Source organism: Cyphomyrmex costatus, unplaced genomic scaffold, assembly GCF_001594065.2.
Source record: "Cyphomyrmex costatus isolate MS0001 unplaced genomic scaffold, Ccosl1.0 scaffold160, whole genome shotgun sequence".
Classification (NCBI taxonomy): domain Eukaryota; kingdom Metazoa; phylum Arthropoda; class Insecta; order Hymenoptera; family Formicidae; genus Cyphomyrmex; species Cyphomyrmex costatus.
Genome location: NW_017275610.1, coordinates 557,506 through 576,812, shown reverse-complemented (window position 1 = coordinate 576,812; position 19,307 = coordinate 557,506). Strand labels below are relative to the sequence as shown.

The following is a 19,307-nucleotide window of genomic DNA, read 5'->3' as shown; positions in this document are numbered from 1 at the left end:
TAAATTACATTTGCATTATGATAACCAAAATCCAACGTCATAATTTTTTTTCAACCTCTATAACATCTTCATGTATTTGCTTTAAATTACCATTTCTACAGGAAATGGAAGAGTTACTAATGATTCTAACTGAAAAGTTTAGAAAACTATGATATATTGGAAGAATGAACATATGAATGTAGAAGACGAAGATAATGTAAGAGAATTAATATCGATGACTGTAAATTCTAAATTTTTGGACTAATCAATTCATCTGCGTTTCACTTTTCTTCTAACTTTTCAAATCCTAAGAATTTTGCCTAAGAACTACTCGCAAAAATTGACGGAACCTTCGTAGCGACCTATTACGATGTCAATTATTTGACACCGCGAATGCATCAAAGTACCGTAAATCCGCGACTTTGATAGCAGTTGCGAGCAACACCAGCCAGAGCTTCCGCCATCGCTGTGCCGGTTTCCTGTACCATGCTCTTCAAGTAGCCCGACTCCTTTTGCAACAGGACATGGGGATGATCGAATTCCTGCACACAATAAAAGTACGCATTTGAAGAAAAAATTTGAGATTTATGATCTGCTCTCGTTATAAAGCCTCGTTATACAGTTTAATTCATGTCAAATATAAAACATTTACGTAATATGTACCAGACATTATAATTGTGAAATAAACCGTCACTTGTTTATCTCATAAAAATAGTTGTAAGCACTTTAAAGAAGATAATCATTACTATCTAGTCACAGGATTTTGTAATTTTAGCAAATAAGTGATTTGTTTTCAAACAAATTTACTTTAATAAAACGATACAAAAATAATAAAAAAATTTTACATAAAAATTAAAAAATAAAATATTCATACATTTACATATAATTTATGCTACTTTAAAAGATCTCCAAGATTATAAATTTTATACTCAGAAAGGAGCAGTATAAAATGTATCATAAGAATATCTTCATAATTGTATTGATTCGCCACAATCACAAAGACAAGGCAAGATATCTTGACTTACTTAAGTTCATTTGATGGTTCACCAAAAAATACACGAAAAAGCAAGATCGTCAAAAAAGTTAACTCACCACCGCGTTGCCAGCATCCATCACTAAGATGCGATCACTGTCCATAACGGTATTGAGCCGATGGGCAATCGTTAGCACCGTACACTTTTCGAATTTTTTCCTGATCGTTGTCTGAATCAACTCGTCCGTTCGCGGGTCCACATTCGCGGTCGCCTCGTCTAGCACGAGTATCGGGTTGTTTCTCACAATAGCACGCGCCAGGCAGACCAACTGCCGCTGACCAACACTGAGATTAGAACCGCCCTCATTGATGTGGGCCTCCAAGCCTATTTCTTTCAATTCGACTTCCTCAAGAGCCCGCCAAAGAGGTTCGTCTGGATACAAATCGAACGGATCGAGATTACGTCTTAGGCTGCCAGAGAATAGGAAAGGTTCTTGTGGGATAATGCTGATCTTGCAACGGAGATCATGCAAACCGATCTGACTCGTGTCGATTTTGTCGATCTCAATCAGACCATCCACATCAGCCAGACGGAAGAGTGCCTGAATCAAAGATGACTTGCCAGCACCGGTCCTGCCGACAATACCGATTTTCTCCTGAGGAAAGATAACAAAGCTGAGGTTTTTGAGCACTGGTGGCTCCAGCGGCGCGTAGCGCAGGAATACGTTCTTGAACTCCATCTTGCCTTTCTGCGGCCATTCGGGTTTGGGTTTTTTATCAGGGGCACTCTCGAGAGGAGGCTCACTATCCACTTTGCTAGAAAAGGATTAAAGCAAAAAATGTTAACGATGTTATTTAAGAATCTAAGAGTAAGATATTTAGAAAAATTCTAAATTCCTAATATTTTCTGTATCTTAAGATTTCATAAGTTTCGACAAATGAAAAATTATAGAACGTAAGTATAATACTAAAGAATAAAATGTTAAAATAATCAACACTAAAGAAATCATGAAACTTAGAGACCTATTCTATAACTCTTAATGACTATAACTATAGCATACAGCCTAGTCATTGAGAGTTACAAAAGTTCCTTAAAAATAACAAAAAATATCTCAATCAGGATCCCAAAATTTATAAATTTGACACTAAGGTATAAGATATCAAACACACAGAATTCGAAGAAATTAAAGATTTAGAAGGCTATAATAATACAAAATCAATAATAGAATAGCACGTGGCACAATATGAAATTTATAATCAATTGTTAAATCCTGTGTTTATTTCGATTTGAATAAAAACTTAATTAGTTGATAATAAGTAAAGATATAAAATATGAAATAAAGGTAATTCATATTTCAATAAAATAAAACAATGAAGATAATGCGTACATAATACAAATCTATTAAGATATATTCATAAGCGAATACCTGTATTCAAGGATGCGCTCCACCGAGGTCATCTGGTTTTCCAACTCGGCACTCTGTCGCATGCCCCATTGGAACATGCCAGTCAGACCGATACTTTGTGTGATCGCTAGACCTACATATCCGCCATCCATTGAACCTCGACTGTAGTTGTCGAGCACGAGAAAGCTTAGCGTGACCAACATGATATACAACACACAAAAGATATCCAACCAGAATCCAAAAGCGCGCGAAGAAGCAATGAAGATGTACCACGCAGATGAATGAAGATCCTGGTGATTATCAAACTCTTTCGTGAGGATCGCTTCTGCTCCAAACGCGCGGATCGTTGGCAACCCTTGAAGAGTCGCGCTCAGATGAGCGAAAACCGGTGAGCGGGCTAAAGAAAATTAGAGATTCTATTTAGTTTACCGAAGAATTTAAATCTATCGTCAATTTAATGAAATTAATAACTTGAGTTTAATCTGAAATCTTATTCTATCAAAAAAACTATTCCGAAAGACAGGCCTAAGATACTCACTGATGCCTTCGAGACGCTTTACGCTGCGACTGGTGGCCAGGTAGAAAATTCTCAGATAATAAAAGATAATGCCGACTAACACTGTGGGTATTAACAACCACACATTCGCGATAGCTACCACGATGATGATGCCCAACAGTGCTAATCCGATCTGAATGCAGTCGATAAGAGCAGTTGGCAACATCTCGTCAACAGCTCCCACATCCTTCGAAAAACGATTAAGCACACGTCCTGATGTATTCGTGTTAAAAAATCGCATAGTGGCGCGACTAATGCTGCGGAACATATGATCGTGTAAACGCATTGAAGCCCGCATACACGTCCAAAAGAAAGCCCACGAGCGAATCAGAGTGATGCAGATTGTGAGCACAGTCAGGCCGCTAAATATGTAGATGCACTGCATACGAGTAAGGGGACTTGTGAAATCTTCCGCAACACCCTCATCCGTTTGGTTCATCTATGTCATAAAATTAATTAAATAAAGAAACATAATTAAATAAAGAAAAATCATATGATTGTAATTTTTTTTCCAATTTTAAGTTCGATATAAAACTCATATTTCTATTTAACTCTCCAATGAACATCTCTTTCATGAGTTATAAAAAAAGAAAATTTATACTTATAAGCATCTTATTTAATGTTAAAGCATCGAATTATTTTATTAATTTGTATATAGTGATGCACTTACATAATTTTCCTCTATATTAACCCATTGCGCGAGAAAAAAGTCACCGCCGCTAGCCGCTAATTGTGTTAAAATGCAAAGCGTAGCTACTAAGAATATAACACACCAATTCCCACCAGCACGTAAGTAACTCGTATATATTTCGCTAGAAACAGTGCCTACTGTTCGCATCTCAGCCACCTGAAATTAACGATTAATATGTTACCAATTAATTTAGTGTTAAAATTTAAAATTTTATATATATATATACATATATATATATATACTTCGGAAAAGAAGTTAGAAAATGTATCCTAATTACCTCATCAGGTTCTTGTTTCGAAGTATCATTTGTCATAAAAGAACTTAATGACGTGATACTGGCAGTGCAAGAATTACTACGGCTAAGGGAAGCCGAGGTGGAAAGCGGGTGAGAAGATTTCTCATCCGCTTTTGTTTGATTTTCCAACAACCGACCGAAGTCTACTCCCATAGATCCCAACTCGTCGTAAGTGCTAATGAACAAAAAATAAAATTCATATAAAACAATAGAAGTGACGATATTTTAAATATTAGTTTGAACTTATATATAAGAAAATTGTCTAAAAATAATACAAGATCATTGTTTTGTACTTCGCTACAGGGCACTGAACATCGTGTCAATATTTGTATTGTCTGTGGAAAGATAATGATTCTTGATACGTTAATAGATGATTAATGTAAGGACTTGAAATAGAACTGTTTCGTTGTATAATCAGAAAGATAAGCCGAAGTGATCAAATCTATTAAAGGTCATTGTTCTCAAAAGTATAATTAAGTCATATCCAGTGCCATATATTGATAAAAAAAATTCTTAATAAAGATAATTTTTTTCTCTCTTCTAATTTACAAATTATATTATTAGCCCCACTTTCTCGTCTTTAATTCAAAAAGCCAAGGATTCAATCATGAAGTTAAGAATCTATTTGTAAATAAATAGCACAAAATATTTGTGTATTCTCAATGTTATTGTAATCTTATTCCAACAAAGAAATTGTAACAAGATTATAATTTAGATACAAATTTAAAAGATAGAAAAAAAGTGCAATAAAATCATTTATACCCTTCAGCCTGAATAATTCCATCCTTTAGAACAATAATTCTACCGACGTTGCGAAGATATTGTAATTGATGAGTGACGAGAATTCGAGTCTTGCCTCGTAGGTATTTGTCGATGCATTCTTCAAACATATGTTTGCCCACATGAGCGTCCACGGCGCTCAAAGGATCATCCATGAGGTATATATCGGTATCAGCGTAAACGGCTCTCGCCAAATTTATTCTGTTAATTATTAGAATCTTATTAATGTGTGTGTAACTAATATGCTTTCTATAATTATTTATATAATGCAAAACCTTCCAAACAGGTTAATTGGAGTTTGTATAATATCTCACAAAATAAATTTGATTTGAACGGAAGTTAAATCACACACACACACGCACGCATGCACACACACACACACGCACGCATGCACACACACACACACACACACACACACACACACACACACACACACACACACACACACACACACACACACACACACATACACACATACACACACACACACACATTGTGATAGAAATCTAAATTCTTATTTCATATCAAATGTAAACATAAATTTTTAAATGTTCATTGAGTTGATATGAAAGCTAACTTCAGAGATTAAATATATATGCACAAATATTTATTAAAATATTATAAAACAAATAAAAGTTATGAAAAAATTAAAAGAGAATCTCTGAAATTATTAATTCAAAATTCAAAATTTGAATATTATTGAATATCTTGTATATTTTATCTTATCAAAATGTTCTGTAAAACCAACCTTGCACGTTGGCCACCGGAAAGACTAATACCTCTCTCGCCTACAATCGTCTTATCACCATAAGGCAGTAGGCTAAAATCTCTTTTTAACTGACACACTTTGGTTACACGATCGTATCGAATCTGATCCATCTTTCTTCCGAATAAAATATTTTGTCTCACCGAACCAGCGAAAAGCCACGGTTCTTGACTGGCATAGGCAATTTTTCCGTTTATCTGTAAAAAAATATTTAAAAGAAAATAATCATATATATAAAATATTTAATTAATTTATAATTATTTTGATTAATTAAAAATACATATGTACGAATATTTTAATAAATTGATAAAATAGTTTATTTTCATAGATAAAAAATTGTTTATTCCATATATTTATGTATTTAAATTACTTAAAGAGATATTGTCAACATACTTGAATGGAACCTTTTTGCAAACTTAGTTCTTTTAGGATGACATTCAATAGACTGCTCTTGCCCGAGCCGACCTGGCCGACAACAGCAATAAGTTCGCCGGGATTCACCTTTATGTTGATATTCTGTAGGGTGTCTTCTCGTTCATAATCAAGCCACTTGGCATTGCCGTTCTCGATGGAGATGCTGTGCTCAATATAGCTTGGCTGACGTATCATCGTATCGTCGTTCTTTTGCTCGATCTTTTCTTCACATCGATTTTCCTTCACATTGTTTTGATTATTCTCCATCGCAGTTTTGTTATTCTCTTTTACATCTTTCGTGTTGTTCTCTTTATTGTCCTTCTTCGTTTCGATTATAGAAGGTGTTAATTCGTCATACATTAAGAATTTTTGTAATCGTCTTATGGATACCATCGCTTCCGCTACTTGTGTTATCCCTGAGTGTTATATCATAAAGACAAAATAAATAAACAGAAGAAACTAAAAACATAGAATAATGAATCTCATAGTTAACGAATGTAATTATTAAATAGCCCACACACATTAAGTAGCAAACATACGTCATTTTGACGTTAAATATTGGTCATGTTGGTACGAATGACGTCAAGTGATCAAAAATTGAAACCGATGATGTCATATAGTAACGTCATTATAACGTCATTATATGACGTCAAATTGCTACTTAGGCTGTGTTACAAAATTGCCAGTACTGAAAATCTATAGTTTACGTCACGAGCACTATAGGTTTTTAGTACTGGCAGTCAATTTTGGAACACACCCCGAGACTCTAATTTATTACTGCTTAGAAATGTCCTGGAAACATGATATCAAAATGACGTCCTCGCGATGACTCAATAATTTTGCGACATTAGAACGTCATTAAGACGTCAGCCATGGTCAGTAAATGAACAATTGACGTCAAAATGACGTGTGTTTGCTACCTAAAAGGATTCTAAAATTTATAGTATAAAGATAATAAAGTATTTAGTAATTATGAAATCATTCTAATCAGGAAAATATAAAGAGAATATTAAAAGGAAAAAAAGAAATAAAGATAAAAAGAGAAAAAATAGAAAGAAACAAAAAAAAAGAATAACAGATAAGAGATAAGAAATTTAAAGAAATAAAAAATAAGGGAGAAGTGAAGAAATTAGCAAAGAAACCCTGCAAGCGTCACACTGTCAACATTCATTATTCATAAACTGAATATATATACTATATATATATATATAATTACATTCACAGCACTAATTATATACCTTGCGGAAAGAAAACAGTCATAGTTGTGCGTAAACTATTGTAATATGCGGTTATCACAAACACTTTCTCGGCTGTTATCTTGTAGCCGAATAGTACGTAAGCCAACACAGTGATGAACAGTGACATCCTCGTTGTAAAGATGATGAACGATAAGGTGACACCTCTGATATACGACGCCCATCGGATGACATTAACTTCCTTTCTGCGAATTTCGTATTGTTAATGTTTTTTACGAATTGTGTTCATATTTTCTAAACCAAAAACGTAAATAAATGTCAGGTTTATTGAATCCGTAATTTAACATCAAGAATTATAGAAGCCATTCAAATTTTAAAATTATAAAAAATAATATATTGTTTTTAAATTATTTAAATTTAACACGATTAGCTCAATAGAATATAACTTCAAATAATTATAAAATATTTATTAACAGTATGAACGTGATAACACGAATCGATATTTAAGACATTTAATACTAAATATGTATATCATCTTATTTTATTCCATATTAATTATGATAAAAATTATATATAAATCAAGCATATATTTCTAAAAATAGATACGTGTTCCAAAAATGACTGGTCTTTTTAAATTTATAATTGGGGAGGAGAGTTACAAAAATAATTAATTATTCTTAAGCTTTCTCTCAAACACATTGAGATTGAGTGTTTCTGGTCGATCGTTATAAAAAAATTAATTGCAAACTAGTAACAATATGTTTTAAAAAATCATAAAAAATGAAGAAAAATATTGAACAAAATGTTATCAAATTTTGCATCAAACTCAATGAAAATGTTGTACAAACACTTAAAAGTTAAGGAAAACTTATGGAGACTAAAAGCCTTATCTCTTGTGCACACATTTTTTATTGATGGAATAAGAATTATAGAATAATGAAAAGCTTGTGCACGATAGAAGGCTTGGTCTCCAAAAATATCTTTGTTAACTTTCCAAATATTTGTATAACGAGTTTGACACAAAATTTGATGGTATAACATTGTTCAATATTTTCCTATTCCATTTTGGTAATACACTTCCATTTTGGTAAAGCACTCCGTTATTAATTTTGTAATTACTTCTTACACAACTATTATAATAAACAAAAATACACATAATCTCATTGTTTGAAATAACTTAATGTACCCAATGCTGCTAATATAAATTTTTAAAACTGTCTCATTATTTTTAGAACAGACTACGTATATACATATTTGATATATTCAAATTAATATATATATATATATATTTAAAAATATAAGTTAATATAAGTTAATATAAAAAAATATATTTAAAAAAAAAAAGATCTTTCACAGATATCTTGATCGCGAAATTTTCTATTAAAAGACTACGTCTCAATTTAAAAATAATATAGAAATACAATGAAAGTGCGCTACGATAAAACCGCCACCGTCGACTATTATCATTTCATCTGATCGTCTCACAGCGATAACAACTGAAATACAAACAAAGCAAGCGTCGATTCGCTCTTTCACGTTGTCTACGATGACTCAACTCGATATAGAATATAAATATCGAAGACGAAAGAATACATCCGCAGGATGTTCTACGAGAGCTTATACAGCTTTACACACAATGTCATATAATTATTACAAGAAATATCACATAATATCGCAATTGTCTTGTCACGTGACTATTATTAACATTGAAATTTTTATCATTCTTTCAGAAACTAATTAGGATGTAAAATCTAAAATTTTGTCAATAAGCATTAAATACATTTAAGTACTGTCTGTTTTCATTTACAAAAGTGCTGGTAGATATGTTTCGTAATTATATGTTTTTCCTTAACGGTCACGTTTCTCAACGTACAATACAATTAGCACGAGTTGCTTGCGTAATCAATGTAAGTGCTGGTAGTACTTACTTCCTTGCTTTTTCTATGAGCGCGCTGAACGGATTTTCCCAAGTGTACATCTTGATCGCTTGAATTCCACTGATAATCTCATTTGTTAATCGTACCCTCTCGTCAGTCCTAATGGCGGTTCTTAATCTCAGCTCTGACGATTTCTTGCCTAGCCATGCTGAGAAATTTCGGGAATGGGACGTAAATTACGATACGGAGTAATTTGCGATAATACGCCAACGAAATTTGTTAATTGAGCAAAAAAGGTTCACTAGTCATTTAATAATAAATATGGAAATTTGGAAATGTAATCATAAAATTAAAAAAATTTAATAACAGATTTTTTTAAATTCTGATATTTTAGAAAATGTTAAAAAATTGCAGTTCAGAAATAACAGAATTTCAAGATTTCAAATTAAAATTTATTAAAATCAATTATTTGTTATATATTGTTGTGTTCATTAAAATTATTAATTGATTACCATTCATTAAAATAAATTATTAGCTAATTATTATTATTTATTAAAATCAATTATTGGCTAATTACTATTTATCAAAATTACACATATTATCAAAACATGCACACATATTAAGTAACTTTCAACTCAATTACCCAATTACTGTTATCATTAGAAACAGTTATAGCAGTAACTCTCTTACCTTGTAAAGGGATGAACATCAACAGAGAAGCGACACCGATAATAGACGATTCTCCAACGTCGACTACATGATACATGATGTACGTGATAATGATGGTTTCTAAGGGCCCGAGCCACAGATAATGGAGAAATATGATACTGACGTCAAATCTATTGACGTCATTGGATAACAAATTAACTGCCTGGCCAATTGTTGTCTCACCCAATGCGGTTCTAGTCATTCTCAACGTCTTACGGTAAATCAGCGAGCAGCAGGCCACGCGGACCTTCATACCCATATGTAGGATACCCATCATGTATGGATGTATGACAAACACGTTGAGAGCGGAGCACAAAATGACACCAGCGGCACATCCGTACGCATAGGACTTATCGACGTTTATGGTGTTAAAGTAGCGCAGCATTTGGCCCACCAACAACGGTTGCATCACTCTACATCACAAAAGAAAATTCAAGTTGTACGAAAGGTTTGAGTGAGATTATCACTCATTTAAAAAATAGATATAACTAAACTTATTATAAAATTGATTCATATTATGTAGATAAAAAATGAGAATTATTCAATATAATTAATTAGAGCCAGAGGAGATTTTATGGAAGAGATCGGATCAAGTGGTCAATTCGATTAATGTACCATATAATAGAGTCGAATATGAAGCGGTTTATATCTATTTGTTAAATTAGTTTAGGAACATATTAACATTAGAGATAAGTAAGAAAGTAAAAATAAATTATTATAAATCGGAAATTTAATAATAAAGTTATATCTTCCTCTTTTAATATCACAGATCAAATAAGTAGCATCATTTTACGCAATGATAAGAGGATTTAGTGGACAGTTTCAAGGACAGTAGAAGTGAATCAACGGATCGATAAACACAATATTACTCTGCATACATGCTAGAAGAGCAATTTATATGTTCTGGTAATTCCTGATGAACTCCAAGATGATTTTTTATTTTAACTCATAAACGATCGCATCATAAAAAAAGTTTCTACAGAAGAAGGAACTTAGAGTGTTCCAATTTCTGTTAAATAATATTTTATTTAAACATTTAAACAAATCATGAAATTAAATTAGATAATTAAGAAATTCGTAAACTAAGATTTGTTTAACAATTTAGATTTTAACATATAAATCTCAATAGAAATTAAAAATTTGTGAATTCGTCTAATTCGCTTTTAAATTAGTAATTGCATGTCTAAGTGATATTCTGAACTTACAATTCTACAAATTAATGTAGTTGATTAAATAATCCTCACTTGATTAATTCATTAGTTAATTAAAAATACCATGGAAAAGACTCGTTGATAAAAACTGCTTTATGAAAGGATATAATTCTACAGAAATCTTCAAAGTTTTCCAATGAGTTGTATCGCTTTTTGTTCTTGTCAAGACAGGGAATATAAAAAATTTGGATGAATCTTTACAGGAGGATTTTTAGATGAGAAGTGAGGAAAATTGTACCTGAGTAGGATCCCCATAACGGCCATAATAATTCCATATAGTAGAGTCTGGAAGCCGAAACATCTGATGAGGACTCTCATCAAGCTGGGCTCCTTGACCTTCTTCTGCGACCCGCTCTTCGCGACCTGATCCAGCCGACACTGGTACGCCTCGCATTCTTCTTTCCAGGCCTTCGCTATTTTAACACCAAGAATACCACTTGTATGCTCTTTAAGCGGTGTGTACAAATCAGTTACTTCAAGATCTCGGCGATAACCCACCCAGAAAATGCGTAGGATCCAACTGCGAAGAAGAAAAGCAAAGCACACACACATTTTACTCGCAAGAACTATGCGTAATTCATCCAGTTCCTGAATTACGCTTCTTTCGTTGAGATACTAATCTCTTCTTTTATTTTTGAAGATACCGCTATATGTTCATTCTACAAAATTAATTTGCATCTCTCCTTCTAATTTTAAATAGATAAAAACAATGCCGATATTTAATACAATCAAATAGGACTTAAGATCAAGGATAATCTTCTTCTCGCACAAAACTCGACGTTAAAATAAAAATTCACATACAGAATTGAAAATTATCGAACAATATGTTAAACATAAAAAAATTTTGCGTTCATTAAATATAACTAGCGACAAAATAATGTTATTTATTTTTTTAAACATTGTTTAAATTGTATTATTATTTATTTTTAAAATAATGTTAGATAATTGCAATTAATATAACAATGTCTTTTAATATTTATTGAACTCATACATAATGCAAACGTGGAGTTGTTGGATTTCACAAAATAATCCTCAACAGTTTAAAGATGCAATTAGTAAATACAAATCTTCGAATTTAAATCATGATGAGTTATCCTTTCGAAGATAAGAATACAAAAAACTTGATGCAAGTCATTTTAATTTTCGCTCTTTGTTGTGTGAATAAAATATTATAAATTTTTATTGTTAATATTATAAATTTATTATTGTTTTTTCTTCACGCAACTCGGATTTCAATTTTAAAAGTAAAAAGTAATCATTAAAAGCCAATTAAAAACTGTAGAAACTTGACTAAACATTTGGAACACAAGAATTAGAAATATTTTTTAGTCTTATGTCAAAAATTAATTCATTATTCTAAAAAATGTATTGGAATAAACATCATTGTACCTAGACACCAGTAAAATAATTAAGATGATTAAGAAAGAAGTAAAATTTGAAATAAAATTTCCATAAATTCAATCAGTATTAATTTCCGGAAACTTTTTAACTTTACTATACGTAATAAGTTCTTGCATTCTGTGGATTCCTTCTTGGACCCGCACTACTTTCGTTCTCAATTATATCTTTCTTAACTATCTACCTATATCGCAAATGACATCTGCTGTTGCTTTTCATACTTACGAGAACGTTAAGATGCTGAAGACGTTGGCACCCGCTCTGGGATTCTTCACTTTCTCGCTATACGCTTTTCCATCCATGATGCCGCCTCATAGAAGTCTCTTCTGTAAAGGTACAATGAACCTTCAATAGACACGTAACACATAAACCTTACGTATACGTGCGCACGCCGCAATTACATTCCACAGCATTAGTTATTACAGCGAAAGAGAGAAAGAATATGGCGAAGAGACCTCGGCAGTAATTAGGTACCAATTGTGAAGCAACTGCCACACGATCCTAACCGTTGCCTTTTCTTCCTTCACTAAGAGGAATTATGATTTGATACTAAAGTCCGCAATATCTTATCTTTGCGTTATGCATGACGAATCGAATAACGTTGATAGTCTTCAATATCACCTTATCATCAACAGATGCAATATGCTTTCACATAATCCGATTGTAAACGTATATTGATCCCGAAGAAGTTATTTTGCTATTCGACACGCGAGTTTCACATTGTTGCAAGTTGTTATACGACTTGTTAACAGAACTCGAAAAACAAAAACAGCTGTTAAATTCATAATGTTAAATTATACTTCCAATTTGAGTTATTTTTAATCATTCTTGGAGATTGCCACTGCTCAATTTAATCCAAGAAAATATACGAAATGTCGATATATATATATATATATATACACATATATACTAAATATACTCTAAATGACTCAAATTTTGTTTATTATTTACTACGTGCATTTTGAAAACCATAGAAATCGATTGATTTACATTTTCACATACATGAAAGTTAAAATTAATCAAATATAATTTTTAACTTAAGAAAATAAATTTATATCATTGCTTTTTTAATATTTAACTATCCTGCTCCCCCCATAAATTTATTCGTAACATTATATTATATTATTTATTATATTTCTCTTCAGAAAATACCCTTATTACTCCATTTTACAATTTTCATACCTTTTGCACTAATGCTTGCTAATATTTTACTTTATAGTATAATCGCGATGAATTGCAATTGCATCTCTTTGCCATATAGATTCGAGGACGCTCTCAGGCTAGAAATCCCCTCCTACATTCCCACCAAAACATCCTTAACGTTGCATCGTCCTTCATATTTTATCTTCTCTAGACTCCAGAGCAAAATTTTTGTTTATATTTGATTCATCCTTGTATGTCGCTCTTATAAGATATTTGCCGCATGTCGTTCTGATATGCGGCTATAAGATGTTGAAATAATTTAATCTACGGTGATTCAGTTAGGCAATTAAAGTTTAAATCTCTAAGGCCCGGTTGCACCAACACTTTTTGATTTTAAGCGAGACTTAAAACTCTATCTATCTCGTTTTAAAGCTGAAAGAAAGACAGAGACAGAGACAGTTTAAGTTTCGCTTAAAATCGAAATCACGTTGGTGCAATCAGACCTAAGGCAATTACAATTGAAATTTTAAATCTAATTTAATGGCAATTTTTGATTCTACTCGTATAATTTACTAGCTATAATAAAGCTTCATGTGTACAATAATAACAAAATAATTATTCTTAATACAACTCTACGGTTATTTACCTGGTATGTTCCAGTAGATAAGATACTAGTCTTTTATAACTTCTATTTGTACTCGGTTTGTAATTGAAATCAGTGGTTTATCTATTTATAAGCGGTTAACACACTAGAGGTTTTCTATTTTATTTTCTCTTTTATGTTTAAATTGTTATATATAAAGGAATCACAAAAAGACTTGCATGAAGACTTCACAAATTGTTCAATGATACGTAATAAATATATTCCAAAAGATCTAAAAAAATATTTTAAAGCAAGCATAAAATAATTTTCAAAAAATTCTGGCTTTATAGTAATTGTAATGTTTATACTACTTGTTAACTCATGTCTTTTTTCATTAATTGTCATCTTAATCTCTCTCTCTCCATACTAATCATTATAATTGTCTTAACAATCATAATAATTTCAACTTTCTAACAGTTCAAATTTTCCAAAAAATTAATTAAAAAGCTCCTCGTTAAATTTTTATAATGAATTAAACGGTTTCATTATAATCATTATAGATTTGCATGCAAGCAAAGATAAAAAAAATTTTTTTCAAAGAAATTTATTTGAACGCCTCTTTTTCAACATTTACGAATTTTATATGTGTTTTGTTAACGCAGATACGTACAAAGTTTTTTTATTTACAAGCAGTCTATTTCTGGATATGTGCACATATTCATAAGAAATCAGGAAATATCCATGGAAAATTTAATCAACGCACAAAATAGAAATCTTAGACGGAAAATCTTCAACGATATAAAAAGATCTGTTCTCAAACGATAACAAATCAACTGAGCTTTGGTAATCAAGAATTAAGTAATCTTATAGTAATCGATGAAAAAGACGTTATCCGATCCTTAGCAGATTACAAATAAGACAAATACATTCCACGAATAATAGAAATAATATGTATGTTTATCGTAAAGAAGAGAGAGAGAGAGAGATTATAGTATTTTTATACCAAAGCATAAAAAAAATTTCAAGGTTTATGCTAATTTCTAACTTCTCACTTTTATTGCAAGGTTTGAACACCTCAGGATGTATCATAAAAATTATAATTAATATGAAAAATGTAACTGAATGACATGATTAAAAGTATGCAATCGATTACATTAAATTACAAAATTTAATTAAAAAATTCCAGCACATCAGATTTCCAAGATAATTGAGGTTTAATATTAAAAAAGTTTTTTTTAATATTTAATACTTTTTTATAGATAAAGATTATAGTTATCTTGAAATTCCAATTATGTCATAAATTGTTCATCCCCTATAAAATACATTTTTTTATTTCATTGTCTTACTTTTTAACTGTATTATGAAGGATTTAAAATAAAGATTTTCTTAAGTTAGCAAATTTTCCACTTATAACGATAAAGTCATATATACAATTTATAATTTCATAAATTGTAACTATCGCGATACATATATACAGATCATATAACATTTTTAAAAATACATTTTCTTAAATGTTCAATTAAAGTAGGCAAGTAAAATGAAACACTTTGTGTATATTATTTGTGTGCGTGTTTAGCGGAATCTGTAATGATAAATTACATTGTATACTAATTATATTATTAATTATATTAATAATCACAAACTAAAAATTAGTATAATGTACAGTCAGTGATACAAGAGTATATTATTCATAATTCTATGCCGTATGAGTAAAATTTTTGGATGTTAATGTTGGCAACATATTAATCAAAAATACTTTGTAAGATTTAAATTTTCAGTTCGGTTTAGTTATTGTGTTATAACCGGATGTAAAATGAGTACAGCGTACAATTAGCATTATTTTTGCGTGATCATCAAAACAAATCAAAATTATCGTTACAGCAGCTATTACATGAGAAAGTTTTAGCAATTTATTGTGAAGTTCATGAAACGTTATAAACAGACAAAGTACCGACGATCTGCCTGAAAGAGATCGGCTCTATATCAGAAAGAAACGATAAAATAATTGTTGTTAAGTGCCGTAACACATTTGCTGCAAAACGTTTCTAATATAAAAGTTTTCTATTGTTAATTTATTTTAGAGCAATTTTACTTCGTCTAGACAGTCTTGATATAAAACTTCATTCCGCCATTTTTACCTTACTCGATTGCACTATTCGTTTATGATCTCTTTTTTATCTAAGACATTTCCAAACTTGCAGTTCTATTCAAAGATCCTGTAAGTATTCTCTGCGAGAAGAACAGAGGTCTCACTTTTTTCTCACAATATGGATCATACTCAAACAGATCCTTGAATCAGATGTACATACAATAGTTTTTCTCACCAAATGTATTTTCTGTATTCTAAATTAGTATGCTTGTTCGTTGAAATACAATAATAATCAATAACTAGGTATATATTATTTCAACAAATCTCCACCTCCTTTATTTAAGTGAAGATTCCTCTGGATCTCTCAGATCAAGTCAGTTCATAAAGTTTGAAAATCTTATCTTAAAGAACTCACACATACTTATTAAATCGAGACCTTTGGAAGAAACGCTAATATAAAACGTAAATATCTTTAACAGGTAAAATACTTCAATATCGTGTATTAAATTTACATTATATAATAAAATAAATGACAAAAACGTGTTGCGCAACAGTCTTTAATTAATATCATTGATAAGAAAAAACTATACGAAAGAGAATCGACGTAACGCAGTCTTTTTTCATACAAAAAAAAACGATATAATTTTTCGAACCGCGTCGTTCGAACGTGATACCTGTGAAAATATGTTGTATATTTTCGTCTTCTGAAGACGAAAAGTTAGCCAATATAAGTGGAATCGTGCGCTTAGAATTTTATATGTCCATTTCTATCAATAACAAAATTAACTTTAACCTCGGATTAATTTACACTTTACTTTTTTTTACAATTCTTATAAAACTTTGAACTAAGAGTGAGCAAACGAAAATTCCAACTGAGCATTTGTGAGCAAACGATGAGCAAACGAATGCATCAAGAAAAAAATCGATTTTTTAATATTGGGGGGCCAGCTTCATACGGGTGTAGATTTACTACTATCACAAGTTCAGAAAATTGACGTGAACTCACTAATCAGCTCAGAATCGACCCAATTACATTTTTCCATTCATTCGCTTAATTCCCTGTTACGTTACTCATATTACATAAAAATCGATTAAAATTAATTCATCGTCGTCGCAGCGATGATCGATAAGAAATATGACGTAAATTGACCCTCATGTTATATTAACGCAATGCGTCGATCTCTTTCATTGCGTTGATAAAAGAGACGGCAATGTTAATTTATTTAACACGCCTTCCATCGCTTTCTGATTAAAAAAAATAGTGCAATCAATTTCGTAAATTGATCTGGAAAAAACAAATGTCAATATTATATCTAAATACAACTTAATGACGAAAAATTATCTGTTACTGAAAGCAACAACTTGAGTAAATAATTTTTCATTAAGTTATACTTAAAATAACAATTAATTAAAATCATTTAAATATTATTCAGAACTATTATAAAATTCTGAAAAAATAGTAAAATAGTATGTAAGTCGAGTGTCTATAATTCATATATAATTCAGAACGCTAATTAATTACAAATTGTTATATTTTAAAACTATTTGCACGTAATTTTTTCAAATAGAAGCGTTGCTCCTCATACAATGGCACAGAGAATCACAGATCAATAAATTCGGCTTCTTCAATTTTTAACCCCAAAGGATTTACTGTAATTAAATACCATTTAGTCTAATGTTGTGACATATAGGTACATATATAATATATATTAAACTGTCGAGTAAAAAAATATTTTTTTTTAAATTGGCCTCTCAATTTAAAAGCTTTCATTTCCTATCAAAAGAACATCCCTAAATATTTATTTAAAAATTGTGAAGAAGATTAGAAATTTAAAAGATATAAGGCATAGTCAACGCGAAAATAATATAATTCACGACTGTGATTCAGCCGTAAATAATCTGCAGAAAATTATCCTAAGAAATATTTCTGATAGAATATTCCTAAAACATTCCAAATGTTCAAAACAGAATTTCGAACTATTTTAGGTATATTCTATAAATATTCATAAATATTCTACAAATAATCTCAAACAAAAAATATTAGTACCAATATTAAATATCCATAAAATAATGTCATTGAAAATGTTTGGTATGTATAACTATTTATTTTGTTGATATGTCACTAACAAAAACTTTCTTACTTTTTCATTAAAATATTGTGTTGTTCGAATCTAATTTATCGTTTTAATCAAAATTTGATTAGGTTAATTAAATTTTAATTAGAACAACACAATTTTTTCATAAAAATTAAGAAAATTTTTATTAGTCAATGAAACAAATAGTTATATCAAAGTTTTTCTCTCAGAGTGTGCTATATCGATATTTTAAATAAACTAATGAATTACATATCATTAATTTCAATTTATAATAATTGTCTTCAGTCCAATATGTTGTATATACATTGTACACATAATAAAATACCATCGTAATGCAGTCCAATTGCTCGCGGTATCTATGAAAGATAGTAATTTCGGGACCTTGCTGTACCGCACACATATACGCATGCATTCTTTTTCCGCGTAACGATCGTATAAAACGGCTTTATCATTCGGCGTTGTAACTTCGCTCAAGTCCGTGACTAGTTGGGATGTCGCTAATGACCGAGATGACTCACGAGATTCTCGCGATTCATGCGGTAATACGCGAGATTACACAAGATAAGCACACGCGTGACAGCGCGAAATGCAGGCATTGATAAGAGCACAATTTGCCGTTACAGGAAAACATAATGAAAAAGCATCGAAATCGCAAGATTCAGAGTGACCAGAGCATCTTTATCCTCAAGGACATGTTCTCCTTTCCGAGCAATATCATCAAAAAAAAAAAATACCTCGGGTTCGTTTTAGAACACGTGCCAAATTGCGGCTTGGAGGTTCGGCGATTCGATTTAATTTTGCGACATTTGGCAAAGGTGAGCTCCATAACGATCCCGAAAGCAAGTGAACGTGTTTTACAAACTTCTCAATTTCTCAAATAGAATAAATATCGATATTCTTATGCGAATCAAATCAAGGAAAAAATTTAATCATTTAGAACTCTCTTTGTTTTCAACGAAAAATATTCTCTCCGTCATTTTTCACTTTTGCATTCGTAAAACTTTTATAACAATAAATTATTGATATTGAATAATGAATATTAATACATTGATAATTCTAATATACATATGTATATGTATATTAATATATATATTATACTATAATATATATATATATATACTCATACTCTAGACATATTTAATTCAA

The 19,307-nt window shown here is 30.9% G+C and overlaps 1 protein-coding gene across 1 annotated transcript; it reads right to left on the bottom strand.

The window, feature by feature from the left end:
- Positions 1-262: 262 nt before the first annotated feature.
- LOC108771543 (probable multidrug resistance-associated protein lethal(2)03659) lies at positions 263-12,552 on the bottom strand. The gene is made up of 14 exons (XM_018536857.1): positions 12,476-12,552; positions 11,091-11,372; positions 9,624-10,054; positions 8,985-9,141; positions 7,099-7,301; positions 5,840-6,276; positions 5,429-5,643; positions 4,663-4,881; positions 3,883-4,075; positions 3,585-3,761; positions 2,897-3,353; positions 2,380-2,755; positions 1,072-1,768; positions 263-521 (listed from the first exon to the last, which is right to left on the bottom strand). Exons 1-14 carry the CDS (start codon positions 12,550-12,552, stop codon positions 378-380), a joined length of 4,065 nt encoding a protein of 1,354 aa, XP_018392359.1. The 3' UTR covers positions 263-377.
- Positions 12,553-19,307: the final 6,755 nt, after the last annotated feature.